The 25,014-nt window shown below is 32.3% G+C and overlaps 3 protein-coding genes across 3 annotated transcripts; 1 reads left to right on the forward strand and 2 right to left on the reverse strand.

The window, feature by feature from the left end:
* Positions 1 to 3,431: 3,431 nt before the first annotated feature.
* On the forward strand, positions 3,432 to 4,075 carry LOC110736775. The gene is made up of 2 exons (XM_021917077.1): positions 3,432 to 3,614; positions 3,755 to 4,075. The coding sequence occupies exons 1-2, from the start codon at positions 3,450 to 3,452 to the stop codon at positions 4,055 to 4,057; spliced, it is 468 nt and encodes a 155-aa protein (XP_021772769.1). The 5' UTR covers positions 3,432 to 3,449; the 3' UTR covers positions 4,058 to 4,075.
* A 488-nt stretch (positions 4,076 to 4,563) lies between these two features.
* LOC110735889 lies at positions 4,564 to 9,010 on the reverse strand. Its single transcript, XM_021916067.1, has 4 exons — positions 8,544 to 9,010; positions 6,102 to 8,296; positions 4,709 to 6,007; positions 4,564 to 4,618 (listed from the first exon to the last, which is right to left on the reverse strand). The coding sequence occupies exons 1-4, from the start codon at positions 8,566 to 8,568 to the stop codon at positions 4,568 to 4,570; spliced, it is 3,570 nt and encodes a 1,189-aa protein (XP_021771759.1). The 5' UTR covers positions 8,569 to 9,010; the 3' UTR covers positions 4,564 to 4,567.
* A 10,501-nt stretch (positions 9,011 to 19,511) lies between these two features.
* On the reverse strand, positions 19,512 to 21,657 carry LOC110736776. Its single transcript, XM_021917078.1, has one exon. The coding sequence runs from the start codon at positions 21,576 to 21,578 to the stop codon at positions 20,370 to 20,372; it is 1,209 nt and encodes a 402-aa protein (XP_021772770.1). The 5' UTR covers positions 21,579 to 21,657; the 3' UTR covers positions 19,512 to 20,369.
* Positions 21,658 to 25,014: the final 3,357 nt, after the last annotated feature.

A 25,014-nucleotide genomic window follows, 5' to 3' on the forward strand; every position in this document is an offset into this window, starting at 1 on the left:
CAGTAATAACACGTTCGTTGTTTTTTCCATTTACCTCATTTGCACACACTCGCAAAAGTGAAAAGAGAAAGATTTTCTCAATAAACCACATTTTGACAATTAGGGCTAATTTTAAACTAAATCGAGTATTATGAAATTTAATCACTTGTTAACAGAGTGCCAAAAAAAAAAAAATCATATATATTATGCAGTTTTATATGTTTCACTTGCAAAAACCAGGGTAATCTGCCTAAAAAAAAAAAAAAAACAGGGTAATCAATAACAAAATCAATATCAAAATGGAGGAAAATAACTTCAAAAGGCTGATTGGTGTTTCATTAAATTGATAATGTCATTGATATGTTGCATACTTGCATCAATTGCATGCTACAGTATATTGAAAGCTGAGCTAAAAGCAATTGGTAAATGAATTTTGCTCACCAGTCACCATTTACGATTTACCCATTAACATTTTGCTCAACCTTCATTAGCCTCTCCTAGTTACTTTATTGATATCCTAACTTCCTAAGCAAAATAATTTATAGTTATTGATAATTTAAAATATTAATTGGTAAAGTTCTACGTCCACATAAAAAAATGAAAGGAATATCATTTTGGGAAATATAATTAGAGTACAAGTGTTTTTTTTTTTTTTTTTTTTTCTTTTTTCGAAAAAACAAATGATAACGCCAAGGCTTATAAATTTGAGTGATTGTCTCTCATTCTCCAATATAGAACAACACTTTCACTCACATGTAAATTACTCGTACAATAATAATCAAATAGAGTAGAAATCGAGGACCATAGAAATAATTTTTTGCCGTTTAGGTATGGGGGAGTAGTAGATTCGTAGTGATAAACTTATATGGATCACATAGAATGTTGTTGCATACCATTTTGTCCCACGTTCCATTCTTTAAATTCTAATAATGCAGTTGAACTGAAAATATTCCCCAATTTTCTTTACAAAAAAAATAAAAAATGTCCTAGTCTCTAAGGGGGTGTATTCGGTTTTCGGTTTGAATTTTGGTCAAATCCAATTTGATCCGAATTTCTCATCAATCCAATCCGAATTACAATTCAATTATTTGGATCCGATCCGAAAATTCGAATTAAAATACATTGCAAATTTTTAGGGTCTAATGTGATTATAAAAATAAAAATGCAATTATAAATTTGTACATTATTAATACAAGTATCGAAAACATAGTTTTACATAATTTATATTAATGTAATTATCAACATAATTTTACATGAATAATAAAAAACAATCATTATTTGTAAAATTATGGTTTGATATTTCGGTTAATTCAGTTTTTTGGATCCAAACAAGGTTAATCCGATTCGATCCGAAAATCCGAATTTTCCAAAAAATTAAATCCGATCTGATCCGCATTAAAATTTAGATCCAATCCAAATTAATAATTCAGTTTGAATTGAATTGGATTTCGGTTTTTATCCGAATAATGGGCACCCCTACTTAGTCTTAATATTTGTTGGTGCAAATATCATTTTCTTGGGATGAAAGGGAGAGAGAAGAAGTTAGGCATGGATAAGAGAAATGAACAGGCCAAAATGGACTTTAGAATTAATACTCCAAAGAAAACACGACGCAGCTGCAGGTGTGGGTTTGATTTTGCCCCAATAAGTCAACATCTTAACTAACCCCAGTTGGTGTATTAATGTCCTCCACTTATTTTCAATACACCATCTGTTTTCAAAATTTTAACTCGCTTGCTGTAATTTTGCTTCTAAAAAAGTTCGTTAAAAAAAATAAATAAATTAAATTTAAGGGTTTGTTTCATTTCATATATGCATTTTAATCTAGAGGTAATTGGCCATTGGCGTATATGGTGTCTGAGTGTCTCTACAACTCTACACACATTGACACACGCACAACTGTGAAACACATTGGTGTGGTTGCACAAGATTAGTACTATGTAGTACATACGTATCAGCCGATCACGTACAAAAGGTACTAGTTAAGTTCCTTTAGAGGAGTATGATATAGTAATATGTTAAATACGGGTCTGGACCGCACCCGCAAACTGAAAAAGAGAGTCCATTTCACAAGATCAAAGGAGGTTCTATCCCAAAACCATATGGCAGTAGGAGTAGTCCCTTAGTCTTATAAAGTGATTAACTCTCTCTTCTTTTCTCAATGTGAGAGACTTACATGTATTATTTAGTATTGTAGGATATACTTCAACATAACCACTTACACTGGCTCAAAATTATAATTCAAAGCAATTGGACTTTGGCAAAACTTAACAACAGTATATTTCATACAAACAAAAAAAAAATAGCAATTGTAGATTTGTAGTTTCTCTGGTAGTAGATTCTCTGAAACACTAACCTTAAAAAAAGGCTACATACCAATATGAAGTATAGTCATTAGTCATACGCAATTGGTCAGGTAAAACTGTAACTTGAGTATATCTGAGAGGTAAGATATTGAAGTACTGTAATAAGATAGAGAATTTTGGGAAAAAAATACTTGTAATGTGTGTTTTTATGTGAAGTAATCTAGCTCAATCAAATCGGCTGGCCCAACATTTTGGCTTCATGTTTGTGTAATTGTTGTATGCATAAACATTGCAGATTTGCAACCCGTCTTTTTATAGATTGTCTCGTACACGGTACACTACTTTGGCTTCCCTAAGTTTGTATGAAGTAAAACAATGACAGATCAATAATGCATGGTAGTATATACGTAGTATGTATAACTCCGATCCATTCGTTCCTTCAAGTTTGCTCCAACACCTTTATTTTGATAGTCCTTTTAAATTTGTCTCATATCATAAATATATAGTCGTAAGAAATTATTAATTAACTTTCACGTACAATATATTTGGACTCACCAATATTCATTCTTCTAGTTGATTCTAATCGGTCAAAAGTTAATAAGTAAAATTCATTCATATGGGGCAAACAAACTAGTGGGCGAATTAAGTATTCCATATAAAATTTCTTAGTATCTTGAAAAAAATGAGGCACATAAGTTTGCAAAGAACAAATAAGGGAAATTTGCCCAAAATAACACGAACTTTGGCCGGTTCGCCAATAATAACACCACCTTTGAGTTATTCCAAAATAACACCAACTTTGGGGGGTGTCTTCCAAAAATGGTACAAAAAAAATGGTAACCGGATTTAGGAGGTAATATTGCTGACGTGTGTTATGTCTTTGCCAGGTTGTGCGTTGCTTCCCCTTAACCATCCAACGTGTTCTTTCTTCTTCTTTATAACCGTTAGAAAAAAATGCCAAGCCCTTTATTCTTCCTTCTTCTTCATTCTCTGTTGTTCCTCTCTCAGTAGTCGTTGCTCCATCTTCTTCCTCTGTTTCTTTGTTTTCCTCTCTCTTAATTTGTTGCTCCTTCTTCATCTTCAAGTTCTTTGTTTTCCTCTGCTCTTCATCTCTCTTTAATCGTTCGTGTTGTATCAATTTTAGTGCTCTTAAAAAATTAATCAATGGCTACAAGAAGGTCAATTTCGAACCAATCATGTTCATCCTCTAGCATAAAAAGGATGGGTAATTCGAAAATTCGTTGCAATTGTGGGAATGAAGCTTTGATTAAAACTGTGAGAAAAGGCCCTAATTTGGGGATGAAGTTCTACGGCTGCCCTATGTGGCCAGTAAGTTGTGATTGATTGTCCTATGTTTATTGCATCTTTTTTTGTTTATTGCATCTTTTTTTGTTTATTGTAATTTGGGGATATGTAATTGTAATTACCCTAATTTGGTGTTGTTTATTGTTCATATTTACTGGATGCAGGACACTCAATGTGATTTTTTCAAGTGGGTGAATGAGCAGGCTGAGATGGAAGATTATGAAGTGAAGTTGTTGGAAAAGGAAACCGTAATTGGTGAGTTACAGGTTGAACAAAAAATCGCACATGAGAAAATAAAGAAATTGCAATTAAAGAAAGGAAAATTGGAGGAAGACATCATAGGGTTGAAGAATGAAATAGTTGTAATGAAGATTGATTTAATGAAGTGTGGTAGGAATGAAAAAACGTTGTACTTAGCATTGTTGTTTTCTTGGTTGTTGTTTGGTGTTGTAATCTTCCTTTATTGATTAAGGAAGAAATGAGGATGTATGTTGAATGTTTTATGTGGAAATAAAAAGCAATCAGTGTAATTGATTAATGGATGCTTAATTGAATGTTTAATGAGTAATGTTTGCTGTTGTATTTTGTACTTAATTGATTTTCATCATAATTGCAATAGCAGTGTACAATTGACATACCAGAGCTAGATCAAAAGACCACAAATTTCCCAAATTATTTGCACAAAATGAAAAACAAACAAAACCAGAGCAATGTTAAAAGACCACAAATTATTTGCACAAATTGAAAAACACAACCACAGCAATATCAAAAGACAAAGGCAGAACTGTTATAATGCCTGCAAATGTTTCAATAATGCATGCAACTGTTTCCAAAATACCTGCAACTGTTTCCAATACTTAATTACATAAGATCTCTAACATTGTTTAACAACTAAATTGTTTGACAAATTACACACTTAGACCAAAAGCATACTTAGTAAGTACAAAAGAAATGGGGCACATAAGATCTTCACTTGATCACTGCTGCATCTGGGAGATAGATCTTGTGTTTGGTCTGGTACTTGGTGCCTGCCACACAAATTACAAAGTTATTGGCTTATTTTCCAAAAAAAAAAACAAAGCAAACACAAAAATGAAAGGGGGAGTACTAATTCTTACTGTAACAATTGGGCTTCCATCATCAGCAAACATTATCCCAATTCCTGATGGTTGTGCTCTTCCCCTTCCCCTTCCTCTTCCCCTACTTGTAGTTGTAGACCCTCTACCAGCCGAGCTTCTTCCTCTGGTGCTGCTTTGACTGACACTTCTAGCACCTTGACCTCCAAGTATCATTCTTCCACCCCTGCCTAGTTGAGTTGGCTGTGCAGTAGCAGTATGGTGGGCAAATTGTGTTGCAGGAGTTGAAGATGATGCAGTCTGTGTCAGGGTGGGTGTTGGGGTTGCTTGTGTAGATGGGGCATGTGAGGTTACATCAGTAGATGGGGCAGTCTTTCTTGGTCTTCCCTTGGGTCTTTTGGGTGCTGGTTCATCAGGGACAACAGAATCCTTGTCTTTGCAGCCTCTCTTGTTATGACCCTTCTTCTTGCATATGCTACAAGTCATTTCTACTCCTGCCCTACTCAATGACCCTGGCTTCTTAGGATTCTCAAGAGGGTGCTTAATTCTGTTCTTTCTTGGCCTACCAGGACCTATCTTGATAGGAGGGGGGTCCAAATTGCATGGACATCTTGGCCAATACCTCTCACCTTCACATGGAGGTATACAACCACTGTAGGCCTTCTTATAAGTCTCAACTTTGTAACATTCATCAACAAATACCTCAGGTTCTTGGTTCACAAAATAAATGCAAGCTATGGCATGACAGCAAGGAATGCCTACCATATTCCATTTTCTACAACTACAAGTTCTAGCAACTAAATCTACATTCAACTGATCCAAATAATACCTAACATTAAACTGACTCACAGAAGAAGGCAAGACTTCACAATCAGCAGCTTTCTCTTTCTCCTTTTCTAACCTAGCTTGTATCCTAGGGCATAGCAAAGAGGTCCATTTTTCCATCTCATGTCTTTTTTTTACTAACCTCTGCATCAATGCAACTCTAATTTCCTCTAACATGTAAATTATGTGTTTAGTCCTAGCATTAATGATATAAGCATTAAATGTTTCAGCCATATTGTTAGTAATGGCCTCAGATTTGATGTCTTCCTGTAAGAATGCCCTACAGAAGAACTGAGGATTGTACCTTGTTATTGCAAGGGCAGCCTCTTCATCAATCTGTCTCAACTCATCCATTGCTTCATTGAAATCAGCCTGGTTATAGGCCTTTGCTATCTTCCAAAACAAAAGCTTCATCTCATCTCCCTTGTAGGTTCTGTGCCAGAGGGCAAAAATATGCCTTGCACAGTGCCTATGTTCAGCCTTAGGAAGAACAACACTTACAGCATGTAAGATAGCCTGTGTACCAAAAAAAAAGAACCAGTTAATGTCAATCATCATCAATCATCATCATTAAATGAGATAACATATTACACAAATTAATGACTTATACCTGATGCTCATCTGAAATAATAGCTATCCCTTCTCCTTGTCCAAGATCTAGGCAATTCTTTAAGTGGTTAAAGAACCATTCCCAAGACAGATTGTTCTCCCCTTCCACAACAGCCCAACAAATGGGGAACATCTGTTCATTGGGATCCCTGGAAACAGCAGTTAATATCTGACCCCCAAGAAATGTCTTCAAAAATGCAGCATCCACACTTATCACTCTCCTACACCCTGCTGTCCACCCTTGCTTAACTCCATCAAAGCAAGTGAACATCCTACTAAACATTGGGGTAGAACTCTGAGGTTGTGGAGCAACTACCAAGTCCAACACTGTTTCAAGACTTGCTTCCTTCAATGCCTTCAAGTACCTCTCCACCTTCATATAATGCTCTTTCATAGAGCCATGTAACATCTTGTGTGCATGGTATTTTACTTTGTAAGCAAAATCTCTACTGACAATCATTCTGTAAGACCTCCTTACAGTGTCTACAATCTCCTTAGCTGGCCAATGTGGCCTAGCTTTGAACACATCAAGCAACTGCCTAGCCACCCAACTGGACTTCAACTGCCTGTTACTATTCATGTTCCTATGGCATGTGTGATTTCCAACTACTCTCTTCACTAGCCAAGTTGCATCTCTAGAATGCACAGAAAAATATAAATAAAATGGACATTCACCAACACATTTCACTCCCAACCTTTGTCTGTTTTTCCAGCTCACACTATACTTTAGATCTCTACCCTGTAATACAGCATACTTAGTGACAGCATCCTTAATGTCACTGGCATTAGCAAACCTCTGACCAACCTTCCAATGAAACTTACTGAAATCAGTTTCATGGCTCACTAACTCTCCCTTTTTCCCTTCTAATTCATCACTACTACCAGGTGGTGTATCAATGTCATTATCTTCATCACAGTCACTTAGGTTTACATCCCTTGCAACCTCTTCATGAACTGAGTTCTCCCTCTCTTCATCAACTTCAAACTCCCTCTCCTCATCAACTGCCTTTTCCTTCTCCTTCTCCTTACAAACTTTTTCTTGCAATCCCTTCACTATCTCAAGTAACTTTGTATTAACCCTCTTTACTCTATCCCTTGCTTCAATAATCTCATCATCAATGTCATCAGATTCATCTTCAAAGAAATCAGTTTGTTCTAGATCTTCACCTTCACCTTCTAGATCTATGTCAGATAGACTAAAATCACCTTCCTTCTCTTTCTCTATGCTCTCATCTACCTCAAACTGAAAATCATCTTCATCATCATCTTCAAACTCCCCACCCTCACAAAACTTCTGATACTCATGATCATATAATGGATCACTGTCATCACTAGACTCATCATCAGCAACTAATTCATTCCATTTCAAAGGGCTCTCTGGTCTGTCATCCTCCCACTCAAATTCATCATTGAAATCTGTGTTAACATCAGGCAACTCACCAGTAGAAACAAACTCTAAGGATGGGAATTGAGAAAGATGAAGAGACTGGTTTTGAGTGAAGGGTTGAGTTTCTGAAGTGATTTTCAAGGGGGGTTGAGTCTGTTTTTTTGTTTTTTTTTGGGGAAGGTCAGATGCTTTTTCTGGTAAAGTTATAGATGCTTTTTTGGGTGATGTGGTAGATGCTTTTATAGGTGAAGTGGAAGCATCTTCTTCAGTCAATGAGGGTTTCACCACCTGTGTTTGTGGTCCCTTCCTTGTGGTCAATTTTTTTCTTTTGTTCAGTTTGGGTGGGGGTTTCTCAAGTACCTTGCCTGTTGTTTTGGATATGGTAACTTTGGGGTCAGCATTCAACAAAGTACTTTTCTGACTTGTGTTGCCCACATCAACTTCCACAACTTCAGCATTTGAACCTTCTCCCACTTCTCTCTCAAACTGAACTGCATACACAACAATACTCCTATTTACAACAGCTAACTTACCCATCTCTAACACCTCAGCATCCCCTTGAATTACTCTCAAACCTTTCTCAATATTTAACCCAGGCATTTGGTAAAACAAAGCATCCACATGACCAAGCCCACACTTACTACCATAATCCCTTAAGTCCCAGTAACAAAGTTCATCTGGGTCAACATCAAAGTTAATATAACTCCCACCCTTATACACCATTTCACCATTACGAACATGCTTAAATTGACCCCCATACCAGAATCGAACAGTCACATTATCAAAAACATGAGTATTTGCAGCAGACCCTAGAATTAAACAACTCAATTAGACTACAAACAAACACTCAAGTAATTAACCCTAATTCAGCAATTAACAAGAAAATTTATCGAGTGAACAACATAATTCACCATACAAATCAACCTAATTATTAAACCTACTTTAACAATTACCAGCATAATTAAACATACGAACATCCATATTCAAATTAGAACACATAAAATCCACCCAACAATCATAATTCAAACAAAACAAAGAAATTAAAAAAACACGAACCTTTCTTCTTCGTCTTTCTGGGCATTTTGGGAACCAAAGATCGCAACTTTTTCACTCTTCTCTTCACTTCACTTCAATGCAATTTTCTTTGGGAGCAGTAGAATTTCGGAATTGAGTTCTGATTATTTCAAAGGGAAATGACGAAATGAGGAATTGAATATGCTCTGAGATCCTCTGATAAAATGGTTCGAAGACGAAGAAAGAGAGTGAAATATGGAGGGAAATGAATTAAAGAGGGAGACAGGAGTTAGGTGTGCAAAATTTAATTACACGTTGGATGGTTAAGGGGAAGCAACGCACAACCTGGCAAAGACATAACACACGTCAGCAATATTACCTCCTAAATCCGGTTACCATTTTTTTTGTACCATTTTTGGAAGACACCCCCCAAAGTTGGTGTTATTTTGGAATAACTCAAAGGTGGTGTTATTATTGGCGAACCGGCCAAAGTTCGTGTTATTTTGGGCAAATTTCCCAACAAATAATGGAGGTTTTTTTTTCCTTGTGGGAAATGAAATGGGTCCATATTTTGTATGAGTAATACAATTTCAGTGTCAGGATTCTTCAGATTCATCATGGGACCTTTTTGGAGAGGGAATTCTTTTGGGCCCTCTATTAATACCCCTCATATTAGAAAATTAATTGTACCAAAAATTATCAAAATGTTGATAAAATTGTACGTATCAAGGTTGGCTATACCCTATACATAAAGATAGCGCATTAAGAAACGTTAATTTTGATAGAACATAAAATCAATGGTGTTTAACCATTAGGATAAATTTTTGATCAAGTTAATCTTTTAAATTCGAGCATTTATGATAAGTTGATTTTTAATGCGTGCATAAAATCAACTTGCTATATGTAATGTATTAAGAAATAAAAAAAGTACGGAGTACTTGTATATGATATGTCCTTTTTTTTTAGTCTTATTATACGTGTAAAATAAAAATGACCAATTTGAATATATTGCGAGAGTATTGAGGATCCATGAGATCAATATCAGATTAAAGGTCCACAAACTCTCCAATTCACTTGCCTTTAGGTTCAGAGTTGCATGTCCCCACAATATAATGAACCCTAATTTCTTTGATGCTCCCACAATACCTTAATTTCTTTGATGCTCTCAAGTTCTTAACATTCAAGTGCCCACTCATCATAATTAACACCTTTAAATTGTAGTTAAGTGACTACATTCCATAAGTTGTCATTTGCACTCAATTAATGAAGTGAAAATGTCTTCTCAATTCTCCATCTTTGTTTTTATTTTCCTTTTCGTCAATCTAGCTTTAATATGATTAATTGTTTTGGGACACAAAATTTACTGATTAAACAAAGAAGTATATAATTACATACTTCATCCATTTTATGATAGTTGTAACATAGCAACTGTACGTATGATATATATTTTCTTCATTTTATTTAAGATGTTTTGATTCGAATTTTTTATCTTTCCAATTCTTGATTTGGTTTTTTCTAGTCTAGAAAGATCTTATTATTTTTTCGTCTAGGTCTAAATTGTTGTTTTGTATATTTGGTATAGTGTAATTTGAATCTTCTAGTATAAATTTAATAGAAAAAAAAAGGGTATTTCAATACTAAATGATTATTAAAAATAAGGTGAAAAGAATAAAGTGAGTATGTATCATTGATCATTGAACGAGAAACATTCCACACTTTCCAGGATGTAGTAAAAATGTAAAATGGGACGAAAAATAGCCCTTCTATGAAACAACGAAAAACAGCCATTTACATGTGAAGAAAGAAGCCTACAATTTTTTCAAGATTATATGGCACCTGGATATTCCTGCGAAGTGGAAAATAAGTCATAATGGTATGCCAGTTAAATCCAGACTAGATATTCGAGGAATACAGGTGGATGTCATGTGTGACTACTGTGGGGCGTATATTGAGGACGCAAAACATTTGTTTGTTTTATGCTCTTTAGCTAGGTATGCTTGGGATAATTCCCATATGGACATTACCTATGATAATACTGGATTCTTCTCCTTTGTAGAATGGATTCAAAATAATATCTTGTTGTTCTATAGTCAAGATGGAAGAAATAGTGACCGTTTGAAGGACTTGATTGTATAACAATGTAAGAGAATTTTCAAAGGCACCCAAAGTTATATAAGAGACTTGTATAACAATGTAAAGGAGGCTTTCAGTTACCTTCAAGAATACACAAAACCGAACTTAAGAAAGTTGGGGACCTTGAGAATATATGATGACGATACAAATTAAACCCGCCTCCGGGGTTTAATCAAGCAATGGTAGGAAGAGATAAAGTTTTACTTGGGGGCAACAACTCTAGACAAGAGTGTATTATAAGGATTGATGGCTCACGGGAGAAAGGAACAAACAAGTGCGAGATTGGTTGGATAGCGGATTATGGGGCTCGTAGACAACATGATGCGGGGGCGGGGGATTATGGTTTGGCTAGTAATGCTCTTCAACTTGAGATAGAGGCGTGTAAAAAAGCTTTACAATGGAGTCAGGCGATGAATTTTAGGAAGATTTTGGTATATTCGGACTCCAATGTGATGATCCCCCTCTATGCTTCGGCGTACATGGGATGACAATATCTCCACACACTGGTGACTGGTCTATGAGGGAGATCAAAAGCCTTGGTTTGGGGTTCCAGATCTGCAACATTCTAAAGGTTGACAGAGAACAAGTAGCACGTGCACATTTTATAGCTAACCAATATCGCGTATGTTTAGTTGATTTTACTTTTAATTTTTAGTTTCTGTGTTTTGCTGTTGTCCAAAAAAAAAATAATAAAAATAAAAATTGTGAAGAAAGGGTCAAAAATAGAAATACACCGATTTAAAGCTTCAAATAACTCCTACACTATACTTCACCCACGTCTTTTACCAAGGTAAACATTTCAAAAAATTAACCAAATTAGGAAATTTGATCTGTACTCTGTAGGCAACAACATTAATGTCAAATACTCCAAAATCATGATGCCTAAGTCTATGAATCCATTTCTTTACTTTTTGTTGTCCAAGCCTATATGAATCTACAACTGCGCCTTAATCTAAAGCATCTCAAATCCATTATGCCATACACTTAAACAAAACTTTACTAATTCCATTGTTTGAAAATAATAGCCTCATACATGTATACCAAGTACGAAGTATAATATTATTATAAGACACTCGAAAAAACTTAGTCAACTTTTCTAAAGGATTTTTTTGGAAATAACCACTTACTATTGTTGTCGTTATAGTGATAACCACCTACAGTATTTTTTTTTTCTTTTTTTTTTTTTGGTATTTTACCATCTACTATTTTAAAAAACATGAAAATTTCCCGCTAGATTTCCCAAACCCTCATACTTGACGTCATCATGCCTTCTTCTTCCTCGATTCTCATGTTCAATGATTTTTTTTTTCCTATATAAATAAAACTAGTATTTATCCTGTGCAATGCACGGGTTTATCTTGTTGGCTAAATAGAAGTATATGTTTTTCAATTAAATAATTTTACTATTGTATGTTTAAATTGTTCTTAGGTTTTTTTAAAATCAAAACATATGTAAATATAAATTATATTGTATTTTGTTAGTAACATAAAATACTACGTAAATGTAGTGCGATATATTCTAATCCAAAAATAAAAATTACATCATATCATATGTAAGAAATACAAATTGCATCAAGCAAAAAAACATCTACTAATACATACAGGTTTAACCGAAACCCAACGTACATGTGATGGAAAACATTAGCTAGCTCACCTACATATGAATGCATTAAATGATAAATTGATAAATACAAAATAATTTATAATAAAATCATCAAACATTAATCAAACACTAATACTTCTTATTAATATTTTTATTAGTTATTTTAGTTTATATCAAGAAACACTATTCTTTCAAAAACGAAATAGTATGAGAGTACAATGAAAATAAAATTATTTGTACAAAACTAATCATATGAAATTCTTATTAAATGCTTCTAATTGTCTCTTCACAAAGTTGATATATTGTAGTTTCCATCTAAATATATTGTTCCTTTGTTGAATATTGAATTTTTCACCTACAAACACATAAAATCACCAAATAAATCAAATCAACATTACTTAAAAGAAATAGAAAACTGAAAATAGAAAAGAAAATCAAAATCGATTATTAAAGAGAAAATATATAGTGGAGCAGAATGTAAAATATGATTTTACAAAAAAACAAAACTCAATATAGAGTCTAGCTGATGTGCAGCCGGACATTTTGAACATTAAAAATAGGTACTCGTAATTTTATTATATAATGAAAGTACAATGTAGCATCAAGAAAAGAATACAAATAACTACTCTGCCACATGAAAAACATCATGTTAGCAATAAGTGGAAATAACAATTTAGAACGTAATTAAAATTAGATCAAATAAAAAAATTATTTTGCAAATCTAGTTCAAATTTACAAAAACAGTACTAGAATTAAAAAAACAAAAATAAAATTATAAAAACTCGATCTTTAAACATTGTAAAAGAAAATTAATTATGCAAATCTTTTAAAAAATCCAAACAAAATATTGATACACAATTCTTCTTAAAAAAGCAATTAAATACCAATCACCTAAAAATTCAAAAACAAATTTCAAAAAAAATTGAAAAATATTAAAATCCTACATAAACTTAACAAAAATCAAGATCTGAAAAAAGTGACACATGATAAAATTTAAAAATATTGAAATTCATAAAAAAAATTATCTTTGAACATTGAAAAAGGAAAAAAAATACAAAGTTTTATAAAAACCTAGACAAAATTCTAAAGCGCAATTTGTTAAAAAATGAATAAATACCAAAGCAACAAAAAAAGTGAAAAGAAATTTGAAAAAAAAAAACCCGAATTATAAATGAAGTTGAGAAAACATACGTTTGATTGCTCCCTTAAATTCAATACCGCTATTAGTTTTTGAAGTTTGTATACATCTTGACAATATTTTTTTTTTAATTACTTAATACAAATTATAGATTTAGGATGAAAGAGAGAAATGGTAGAGTTAGGGTAAATAGAGAAAGCGTAAAAAGTTAGAGAGGGGGTAGATAAACTATTATTCATTTTTTAGTGTGATTTAAAATCTAATATATATATATATGGGAGTTTTTTCCTGAGTTTTTAGAGAGCCACATAGGATTAAATTTTCTGAGTGCGCCATGTAGGATTATAGATTTTAATTGTAGCCAATTAAATAAGAGATTTGTAGTTTCTTTTTCACATGCCACGTAAGCAAAATTGGCGAATGAGATTTTAAAGTTTAAATTAATTAAAGGAATTTTATCAAAATATATAACAAATTTTATCACATAAATACAAAAAAATAATTTGTTATTAAAAATAAAAATAAACCGTGCATCGCACGGGTTTCATCTAGTTTATATATATATATAATGCAATTTAGTGATGAAACCCAATAGAGATAAATGAAAATTGTTATCTTTTTTTGAGGGATTGAATCGTTTAGGAGTTTTTATTATTTATTTTTTTTATTTGGTTTTTTTTATTTTTTTTACACTTTAGTTGAAAAAAAGAGGAAAAAAAAAACAAATTATAAATAAAGTTGAGAAAACATACATTTGATTGCTCCCTTAAATTCAATACCGCTATTATTTTTTGAAGTTTGTATAAATCCTGACAGTAATTTAATTTTTTTTAATTACTCAATATAAATTATAGATTTAGGATGAAAGAGAGAAATGGTAGAGTTAGGGTAAATAGAGAAAGCTTAAAAAGTTAGAGAGGGGGAAGATAAACTATTATTAATTTTTTAGTGTGATTAGAAATCTAATATATATATATATATATATATATATATATATATATATATATATATATATATATATATATATATATATATATATATATATATATATATATATATATATATATATAAAGGGGAGTTTTTTCCCAAGTTTTTAGAGAACCAAGTAGTATTAAATTTTCTGAGTGCGCCATATAGGATTATAGATTTTAATTGTAGGAAATTAAATAAGAGATTTGTAGTTTCTTTTAAAATTAAATAATTCACATGCCACGTAAGCAAAATTGGCGATTGAGATTTTAAAATTTAAATTAATTAAATATAAAATATTACCTTTTGAGATTAGGAATTTCATCAAAATATATAACAAATTTTATCACATAAATACAAAAAATATTTGTTACTAAAAATACAAATAAACCGTGCATTGCACGGACTTCATCTAGTTTATATATATAATGCAATTTAGTGAAACCCAAGAGACACAAATGAAAATTGATATCTTTTTTTGAGGGGATTGAATCATTTAGGAGGTTTTTTTTTTTTTTTTTAATTTGGTTTTTTATTACACTTTTTTTACACTTTAGTTGAAACAAAAGAGAAAAAAAAAAAGGCCAAAATCATAAATGCAAGAAGAGGACAAGTGTCCTTTAAATTTTCTGTTTTAAAATATTAGTACAGATTTTTTTTTATTATTATTCAATAAATTATTTATGATTAGGGGTTAGGGATGGAAGAGATGTAGAAGAATTGTTTGACGTGATTTTCTATTTTAATAAATTTTTTTGGATGAAAAAACTATTTTCTTGAATAGGCATGATTAGGGCATTGGGATGAAAGAGATGTATGTTTTTTTTTTTTTTTTGTAATAAATTTTTTTATTTTAGAATAGGAAAAACAGGAAGAGGACAAGTGTCCTTCCAACTTCCTGTTTTAAAATAATAGTATTGATTTTTTAGTGCGATTGAAAATTTATACATATAATGCAATTCCAACTTCCTGTTTTAAAATAATAGTATTGATTTTTTAGTGCGATTGAAAATTTATACATATAATGCAATTCCAACTTCCTGTTTTAAAATAATAGTATTGATTTTTTAGTGTGATTGAAAATTTATATATATAATGCAATTTAGTGAAACCCAAGAGATACAAATGAAAATTGATATCTTTTTTTGAGGGGATTGAATCGTTTAAGAGTTTTTTTATTTTTTTATTTTTTTTTATTACACTTTAGTTGAAACAAAAGAGCCTGTCAAAAAAGAAGAAGCAAAAATCATAAGTGTAGGAAGAGGACAAGTGTCCTTTAAATTTTTTGTTTTAAAATATTAGTGTAGATTTTTTATTTTTTGATCTGATAAATTATTTTCTTGAATAGGCATGATTAAGGGGTTGGGATGGAAGAGATGTAGAAGAATTGTTTAATTGATTTTCTGTTTTAATAACTTTTTTTGGATGAAAAAAACTTTTTTCTTGAATAGGCATGATTAGGGCATTGGGATGGAAGAGATGTTTTTTTTTTTATTAAAAAAATTTATTTTAAAACAGGTTGAGGACAAGTGTCCTTCCAACTTCTATATATATATATATATATACACACATTAGTTGAAACAAAAGAGAGGAAAAAAAAAGCAAAAATCATAAATGCAGGAAGAGGACAAGTGTCCTTTAAATTCCTGTTTTAAAATATTAGTATAGATTTATTTATTTTTTTTAAATTTTTTGTAATTAAAAAAAATTATTTTAAAATAGGATAAAAAGGAAGAGGACAAGCATCTATCCAACTTCCTGTTATAATATTTTGATTTTTATATATAATGCAATTTAGTGAAACCTAGAGACACAAATGAAAATTGATATCTTTTTTTGAGGGGATTGAATCGTTTAGGAATTTTTTTTTTTTGTTTTTTTCTCTCTTTTGTTTCAACAAAAAAAAAAAAATCATAAATGCAATAAGAGGACAAGTGTCCTTTAAATTTCCCGTTTTAAAAAATTAGTATAGATTTTTTTTTTGTTTATATCCAATAAATTATTTTCTTGAATTGGCATGATTAGGGGGTTGGGATGGAAGAGATGTTGAAGAATTGTTTATTGATTTTCTGTTTCAATAATTTTTTTTTTGGATGAAAAAAACTATTTTCTTGAATAGGCATGATTAGGGCATTGGGATGGAAGAGATGTGTGTGTGTGTATATATATATATATATATATATATATATATATATATATATATATATATATATATATATTTGTAATATAAGAAAATTATTTTAAAACAGGAAAAACAGGAAGAGGACAAGTGTCCATCCAACTTCCTGTTTTAAAATAATAGTATTGATTAGATTAGGGAAAAGCATTTGGTAGTCGATTTAAGATAATTCGAGTTCACACGAACATAATTAAGTCACTAATATGTGTTAATTACAATTTGTTGTTCTTCATTTAGGGTTTATATATATATATATATATGCTCAATTTAGGATTGTAAATCATAATTAGAAAAACACTTTATTTTAAAATATCCCTAAAATACATATGAACCCTATTTTTTCATATCAATAATTAGTAATAATTTATGAACAGTAATATCAGTTTTGGTACTAATTGAAGGCATAATAAGTAAAATCGATGCAAAATAGTCCCATTTCATAAATTAATCACTAAATAACAAACTCCTAATTTCATTTTAAAACCCTAAATGATGAACACCATCTTATAATTAGCCCCAATTTTGTAAATTAGGTACCTAATTTAGGGGTTTGTTTGCATAATTTGGATTTGCAATTTAAAAATCGAAGAACAAGGTTAGATAAAGGAATAAAATTGTAAAAAATCCGTCAATGAGGCCCTCAATGATGTCATGTATGAGGGTTTGGGAACTCTGGTGGGAAATTTTCATGTTTTTAAAAATAGTAGGTGGTAAAAAAATAAAATAAAATAAACTGTAAGTGGTTATTATTAAAACGACAACAATAGTAGGTGGTTATTTCAAAAAAAAAATCCTTTTCTAAACTAGCTACAAAGTATATTGGTTTAACACGTTTGTCAAGTGTGAATGAACCCCAACAATATTTTCCAACTGTTTCCATCTTTAAATTAGAAATAATGATCACCTAAACTTGCAAAAAAAAAAAATAGTAAAATCCTATTCATCCACAATAAGCACAACAATTTATATTAGAACTAGAAAGAATCTAATTACTGTATTAGAAACTATGTGACAATTACTTTTGATTTTGAATGGAAAATACATAAATAGTTAATACTAATGAGTACTATAATTTGGTCACAACCTGTTTTACACTTCTTTTTTTTGAAGGAAAATGGTAATAGATTGAAATAAAAAGGGTCCTTTTCTACTACTTTCCTACCCCTTCTTTCCATCTTGGAAAATAAATAATTAAATAAATGAACTAGAGATGGATGGAGACATGTAAAAAGATAAAGAGATAAGAAAAAAGCATGTAAAACAATAATCAAGTCATTGTTTTGTTAAATTCTCAATCTCTAAAATGTCACTTTCTAGGACACAACATGAATAATTCATAATTTCATACCTTATGTTAAAAAGATGAGCACTATGTACTTAAAATAAAGTAGCACACGCCCTTTACCACCAACCAAACTAATTTTATAAAAATGTTACTCCTTTTTATTTTATTTTATTTTTTTAATTTCTTCAGCTACAGAACAAATAAAAATGACATTTCCTAAAAGAACAAGCAAGAACTACTTATCATCAACAAACCCCCAAAACAACAAAAAATAAATAAATGAATCTTACCAAAGACAAAAGAAAAATGAGTCCTTCCCATCTCATCCAAAACTCCTCAACCACCACCAAAGCCATGCAAGTTATACAATTACTCCGTATTATGCATTATATGGTTCATACCACACACATTTCACGGATACTCGTATGAAACTATCTCATACAATAGTTGCACCACATGTAACGCCAAAGCTTTCAAAACCTAATACTTCTCCGTGCTCTCCGTATAATACAATTAATTAGGCAGTAAATACTGAAAGCTCCATTTAAAAAATTACTCCATATAGGATGTTATAGGTTATGGGCTTGTCAGTCAGGTATTAAAGCAGTAAAAAAAATCAATTTTTATTTTTTACTGAAAGCTCCATTACTATCATTATAGAGTCAAAATCAAAGCACTGCCAAGTCTCCAACTAACATGGTTCTGTCACTTAACCATGTGGTGCAAATAATTGGAACTCACCCTTTTTCCCCAACTCTTCTTTCTAACGTTCCTTCCATTTTTGATAGTAAAACCAATTGAGCTCAATATGAACCATCATTCTATTGTCACATGAATTTTACCTCTTATTATTAACCTAACTAAGAGAAACATTAAAATGTGTAAGAATTTTTTCAGTGTCTTTATATACTGTATCTACTATATAACGGACACAGTCCCATGTTGTAACATGCTTTTCAACCATCCATTCACATGATCTATCCACTATCCGTTTAAACATTATATGGGGCTTCATCATTTGATCTTCATTTGGAATTGAATGATTGTAAGATAGCACCAAAATTAGTTAATGTCCACACAATATTGCTATGTTGCTTAAATTTAACAGGATAATACATGTTCGAACAATTGGTTTTTGACAATTGAGAAAAACGACGTATAAATTAACATTAGGGTTATCATACGCATCACCCAACTAGAAAAACAAGTTTAGATCAGACTAGAGTCGGTAAACTATAGACAAGGAACCCGAAACAGAAGAAAATTGTCATAGCCCCTACTTCATTGTGGAACAATTTTAAACTAACAAATTAAGTAATTTTTTACTCTACTTTCCATAACATCAATTTAATAGTAATGTGCTAAGTAAATTGTGTGGGTAGGTTATCAAGGTGTAGTGAAACTTGAATTGTAAATTTACAAGATAATCTCTTCAAACAAGTTAACATAACCCCCAAATAATTAGATACATAGATTCATACTTTAGTAATTAGTACTCCGTACTACTAATTTACTAACAATTCATAGAGACTAGAAAGCTAAAAATCCCTTCCCAATCTCTTTTTCCAAGTGTTTCCACCATAGCAACCAATTTTTTTTTGTTTCCACCATAAAAAAAAAAAAAAAAAGGCTACTACAATTAATCTTCTCCTTTTTAGTTGACAATATGAGAAGGCACCCAACAATCATAATCTACACATTGATAGAGTAATCATGATTATAATCATGTATTTTAACCCTAGATAAACAAATTTAAAGAAAAATTAGGGGCCTATATCAAATTTAAAGGTGGAGAAAAATAAGAAAATCAAATCCTCTATACAAAAATCATGAGGAGAACCCAGTTAATATGTCATATTAACAAAACTTTGTTAATATGGTGGCAATTTTGTAAATATGAGGAGTGGAATATATTATTTTATTATTTTTCTACTACCACCTGTAACCTTTCGCCGTTAACGTTAAGTAAATGCCCAATTCAAGCTTTCATCCTCCATTGAAGATGCCCAAGCTTTTGTTCACCATTGAAGATGTCCAAGCTTTCATCCACCATTGAAGATGCTCAAACATGTCCACCGCCACCACTTTCCGGCGGCTTCGCCGCCGAAATAAACGAAAACCCTAATGATAAAGGGTGAAACAAAAGGCATGGTTAAACCCAAAGGGTAGAAATTTGTCATCACCTTTGAGTTGTCCATTGCAGCCGCCAATTTCTCCATTAATGGTTTTAATTTTGAGTGAAAAAGAAGTGGATATGGAGATGAGTAGATGACGGAATTAACGATGCAAATTAGCATCCAGTGAGGTAGTAGATGTTCTTGGCGGTGAATTTACTCCACTAGCCTTGTTACATAGATAAAAAAGACCACTATACCCCTATATTAACAATACTTGTTAATATGCCATATTAACAGGTATTTTCTCAAAAATCATCTACTTGTATTTTTTTTTTCCCATTTTTTTAGACCCTATTAATCAATAATACACTTGATTTGGGTTTCTTTATAAAAACGTTTTTGATGATGATAGGTAGATACTTGATAATGATACATGTAATGGTATCACCTAGAAGAGACAGGATTTAGAGCTCTAGCAAAGCCATTAAGTGCACCATAACTCTTGGAATTAAACCCCAAACATCCCAATAAACCTTGCCTGTAAGGTAAGAATGTTTTCTTCCTCATCTCCTCTGCTTGCGCTCGGTTCGCAGCGTAGTGCATCTCATGCGCCGACCTCCTCTTTCCGCCCGGCATCCCCTTTCCTTTCGACGACAAAACTTCCTTCTTCTTCGCCTTCTTTTCCTCGGAGCACGAAGCCGAATTCGCACTCGCATTTACATTTGTATTTTCACTGACATTACTATTATTGTTGCTACCTTTATCTCTCTTCTCTTTCGCTGGAGAAAACGAGATGTTGATATTATGCCAGAATTTGTTGTTACTTCTTCCTTCACTCTTACTCCTCAGAAAATCCTTCAAAAACACCCACCGTTTCGAACTCCTCCCCGCCGATGAACACCGCGACGAACTCCCCGACGGCGTCGTTTCGCCGCCGTCCTTCTCCTTCTCACCTCCTCCTTCACTCTCTCCTCCCTCCTCCGCCTTCTTCGTCGGAGTCGAAACGGCGTCGTCAGAGCAGTACCACTCAAACGGCGCCGTACTCCGAAGAGGAGAGAGAGACCGAGTTCTTCTCCGCTGAGATCTGTTTCTCAACCTTGACCTCTGAAACACATTACTCTTCTCATCATTATCATCGCAATAATCGTCATCTTCTTCATCTTCTCTCTCAGATTCCAGCAATGTCAGAGACGGAAGCTTCTGCGGCCGTTGTAGATGAGCGCAAAGCCTCATCGGACGGATCTGACCGTTGAGGAACAACTCGTCAGCGGACGACATTGACGGTCCAATCTCCGGCGCCGGCGAGTCGAATCGGGAGGAGAACTCGAACTCGAACGAGCCGGTAGAGGAGGACGCGTCGGAACTCGCCGGAATTAAGCCACCGCCGGCGGAGGATCTCGCCTGAGCAGTAGCGAGGACGAAATGCATGGGACTTGCAGGAGCACTGTAGAAGAATCCAGAAGGATAGTACGAACGACCTGGACTAGAAGGCGCGCTCACAAATGGCGTTGAACAGTTACTGTCATCGATGTAGAAATCATCATCATCATCCTCGTCGTCGTTGTCGTCTTCCTTCTGGAGTGGTGGCGGAGATGGAGGAGAGAGAAAATCACCGCCATTAATGGAGGTTGGAGCTTCGAGGTTGGAATCCATGGTATTCTGTGAAGAAGAAAAGAGGAGAGAAAACAAACAACAAAAACAAATATGGGAGTTGCAGAAATGGAAGGAGAGAGAAAAATGATGAGTGAAGAAGAAGCTAAATAAAAGGGAGGTATTGAAATGAAATTACCCTTGGATTTGGGGTAAAATAACGAAAATGCCATTGGGAATTTTTGGGGTGAAATAATTAAAAAAGGGATTTTCCGTACGGTGCTGTTGGGTTTATTTTTATGATGAAATTGATGAGGCTGTTTAGATTCTTGGAATTTTTTAAAGTACATAATATTTGCCCCTACAAGGCTATAAAAGTAAATTATGTGTCTAGAATTTTATTATTGCAAAAAGTTTTTTGATTATTGTGTTTATTTTTTTTTTTTTCTTCTTCCACTTTTTAGCTTGCTTCTTTTTGCCCTAGTGTTTAAGGTTAAGAGGAAGATAAAACAATAATACTCCTAATAATTACTCATCTTTTAATTGAGGTGGATAGGAAGCAAATCTAGGGTGTGTGACAATGGATATTAATATCAGTAGTTAAATTTCAAATATGGTAATTGCTGTATTAGTTACATTGTAAGCTTTGTAACATTGGTTGGTAGTTTACAATCTAAATTGAATATGGTCAACTTGTTTAAGATAGGTTTGTCAGTTATATTCTCCTTAAATTTGATTGACATTAATCATTGTTGCCGTGTTCAGTAAAAAAGTTCAAGGTAAGCTCCACGTGTATGATGGTGTGTTGGGTAGTGATATTGCTTCATTTCATTTTATACTTTTACAGTTTCACTTACACGCAAGTCTCAAGGGCCAATGAAGGCTCTAATCAATTTGTGTTTAACAATTGATGCAAGCATAAGGATGATACTTATTCCATATTTGCTAAAAAAATCAATTATTGCAAAATTTTCAATTAGACTATACTACAAATATAACCAAGAAAATTTTCAAAGATCTAATTCTCCTTCCAAAAAAAATTAAATACAACTAGGAAATAAAATTAAATCAAGGGAGTAAAAAATCAAGTGAAATACGAAATACGTATAGAATAGAAAGAGAATAGAGGGAAGCACGTTCACGGCCCGTGTGATGTCACAGCCCTACCACGCTATATATCTAATCCACCTGCAAAGGTTGTTGTAGCATCACGTGCTCTGTTTCCTACTACTCTGTTCTCACTTCCACTTTTCTACCCTACACCCTCCTCCAGATTCCAGAACCTCTACGTCATGCACGTGGCAAATGCTCATCAATCTACACGTTTCGATTTGCTAGTTTGTTGAGGGTTGATTTTAGTATCGTACACCTGACTGTACTGGATCAATTCCTTCATTGGATCCTGACTCTTGTGCAACCCTTACGAGGAAGGAGGTTATTTCATTAATTAATTTAATTATGATATTTTTATTATTTTAATATGTGTTAAATTTGTATAAAGTCAATCTAGTTTTAGATGTTTATATTATTGGAGAGCTACTAACTTGCATTATTGCATAGTACTCCCTAATCTGTATTAGGGTAGGTTAAAATTGATACTCCTTTCGTTTTTAAAAATTGTCATTATTTTCATTCTGTGTTAAGTGACAGATAATAGATATTATTTGCTCAAATTATAAAAGTTTGAGGTTCGAATTCTATCAAATGAGGGTGTTTGAGGGTGATCTTAGAATAAATTTGAATAACACCAACCAATCAATCGAGTGGTGTTATAATAAGCAATTAATATTCCAATGGGAAATAAAAACCAACTACATAAATACAAAGCACATAGTTAGTTTCAAACGTCAACTTCATTAACAAAAATTGCATTAATGAGATCGGCTATGGAATATCAGAAATGAATAAGACGTGTGAAAAAAAAAAGAAGTGAAGACATGAATGAACTACAGTACTTACACATAGAGTTTAATGAACATAGTTAATTCTCTTTAAATTTTATTGTTGATAGTTACACTCCTTCAAAATTCAATTGTTTCCTCATTGCTTTATGGCTCAGGGGTAAATAATGATGACGACTTACAAATACTTTAACCAAGTAAGATAACTATGAGTAACATTTATTGTCTTAGTGACAAATATTTTTGTACTCGTACCTTTTTAGTTGGGTTTATAATGTGTTAATTAAGCAACCAATAATGTCAAATAAGCTTAATGTAGTTGGTAAGAGAGTTGTTGAATCATCCCAAAGTAATCTGTAAAATATTACTCGTTCTGTTTCATAATAATCACACCATTAAGGTATACGCAAAGTTTTAAGAAAATTAATGAGACAAATAATACGAGTAAAATAGCAGTGAATCCTTACATAAGAAAATGTTACACTTATTATGAAACGGACATTAAAGAAAAGTGTTGTGATTATTACGAAACGGAGGGAGTAAACATTTGAGTGCAAGAAGCAATTAAGGCTAAAGATTAAACACCATACAAAAAAATCGTGAGAGATGAAGCCTGATTGGTAGTCCGGGTTATTTGTGTCTAACTTTAATAAAAACGAAAAGGAAGACAACATTAGGATTAGTTAATTAGGGGAATATGATTAAAGCTTATAGGTAATAGCACTTAGGTAGTGTCCCTTTTCAGTATTCTTACTTCACCCTAGAAAGAAGTTAGCAGAGAACCAATTTTTTTAAGACTTTGTTAATATTTTACTAATTAAACTTTGTCTTATTAGTAAAAATTACCACTAACCAAATCTAGGTATGTATGTCAATGAGGTGGTGTCTTATTCCAATTACCAATAAGTTGGAGCATTAATCTTCCAACTATTGTCAGTTTATATTTCTGGTAGCTAGCCTAGTATAATTAGAAATAGTAGATTAATATAGTTGCTATTTTGAGGAACATTTATGCTCTTATTGGTCAAAAAATAATACATTTACTGTTTTTTTTTAGGTGGTATCTTTAATTTTCTGCCATAAAATTCAATTTCAACCCTGTTTATTTTTAATGAAGTCAGAAAGTTACTACTGTACTAGCTAACTAGCTACTGCAGATTATTCATTTATCAAAAATTTAAATTTGGAGAAGTGAATGCATCAATATTGTCAACATGATAAAGTTAGCTAATAGTTGTATGATTAGTTAATAAAAATCTTTGTTCAAATTTTGTAACAATGCAATTTTATCCAAGAAACTTTACGTAGTAATTTATAAGGAGTAAGAGTCATTACCAATTTACCATTTAGTTGGCAAGCGATTATAATATTGGTGATGGTTATAAATTACGTAGTATTTTGTATTTGTTTATGCTAATGTCTATTGCCCACACCCAAAAATTTATTTTCTTAAGTTTTCAATTTTGTTATTACTTGCACAATTGTACTATTTAAGAAGTTGTAATGAAAAATTAATTATTAAGAGTATGTGATTAGGATAAAGTTCCATTATATGATAACTGCATGACTAGCATGAGACTTTCCTTTCAAATTTGTAC

The sequence above is a fragment of the Chenopodium quinoa genome, unplaced genomic scaffold, assembly GCF_001683475.1.
Source record: "Chenopodium quinoa cultivar QQ74 unplaced genomic scaffold, ASM168347v1, whole genome shotgun sequence".
Lineage (NCBI taxonomy): Eukaryota > Viridiplantae > Streptophyta > Magnoliopsida > Caryophyllales > Amaranthaceae > Chenopodium > Chenopodium quinoa.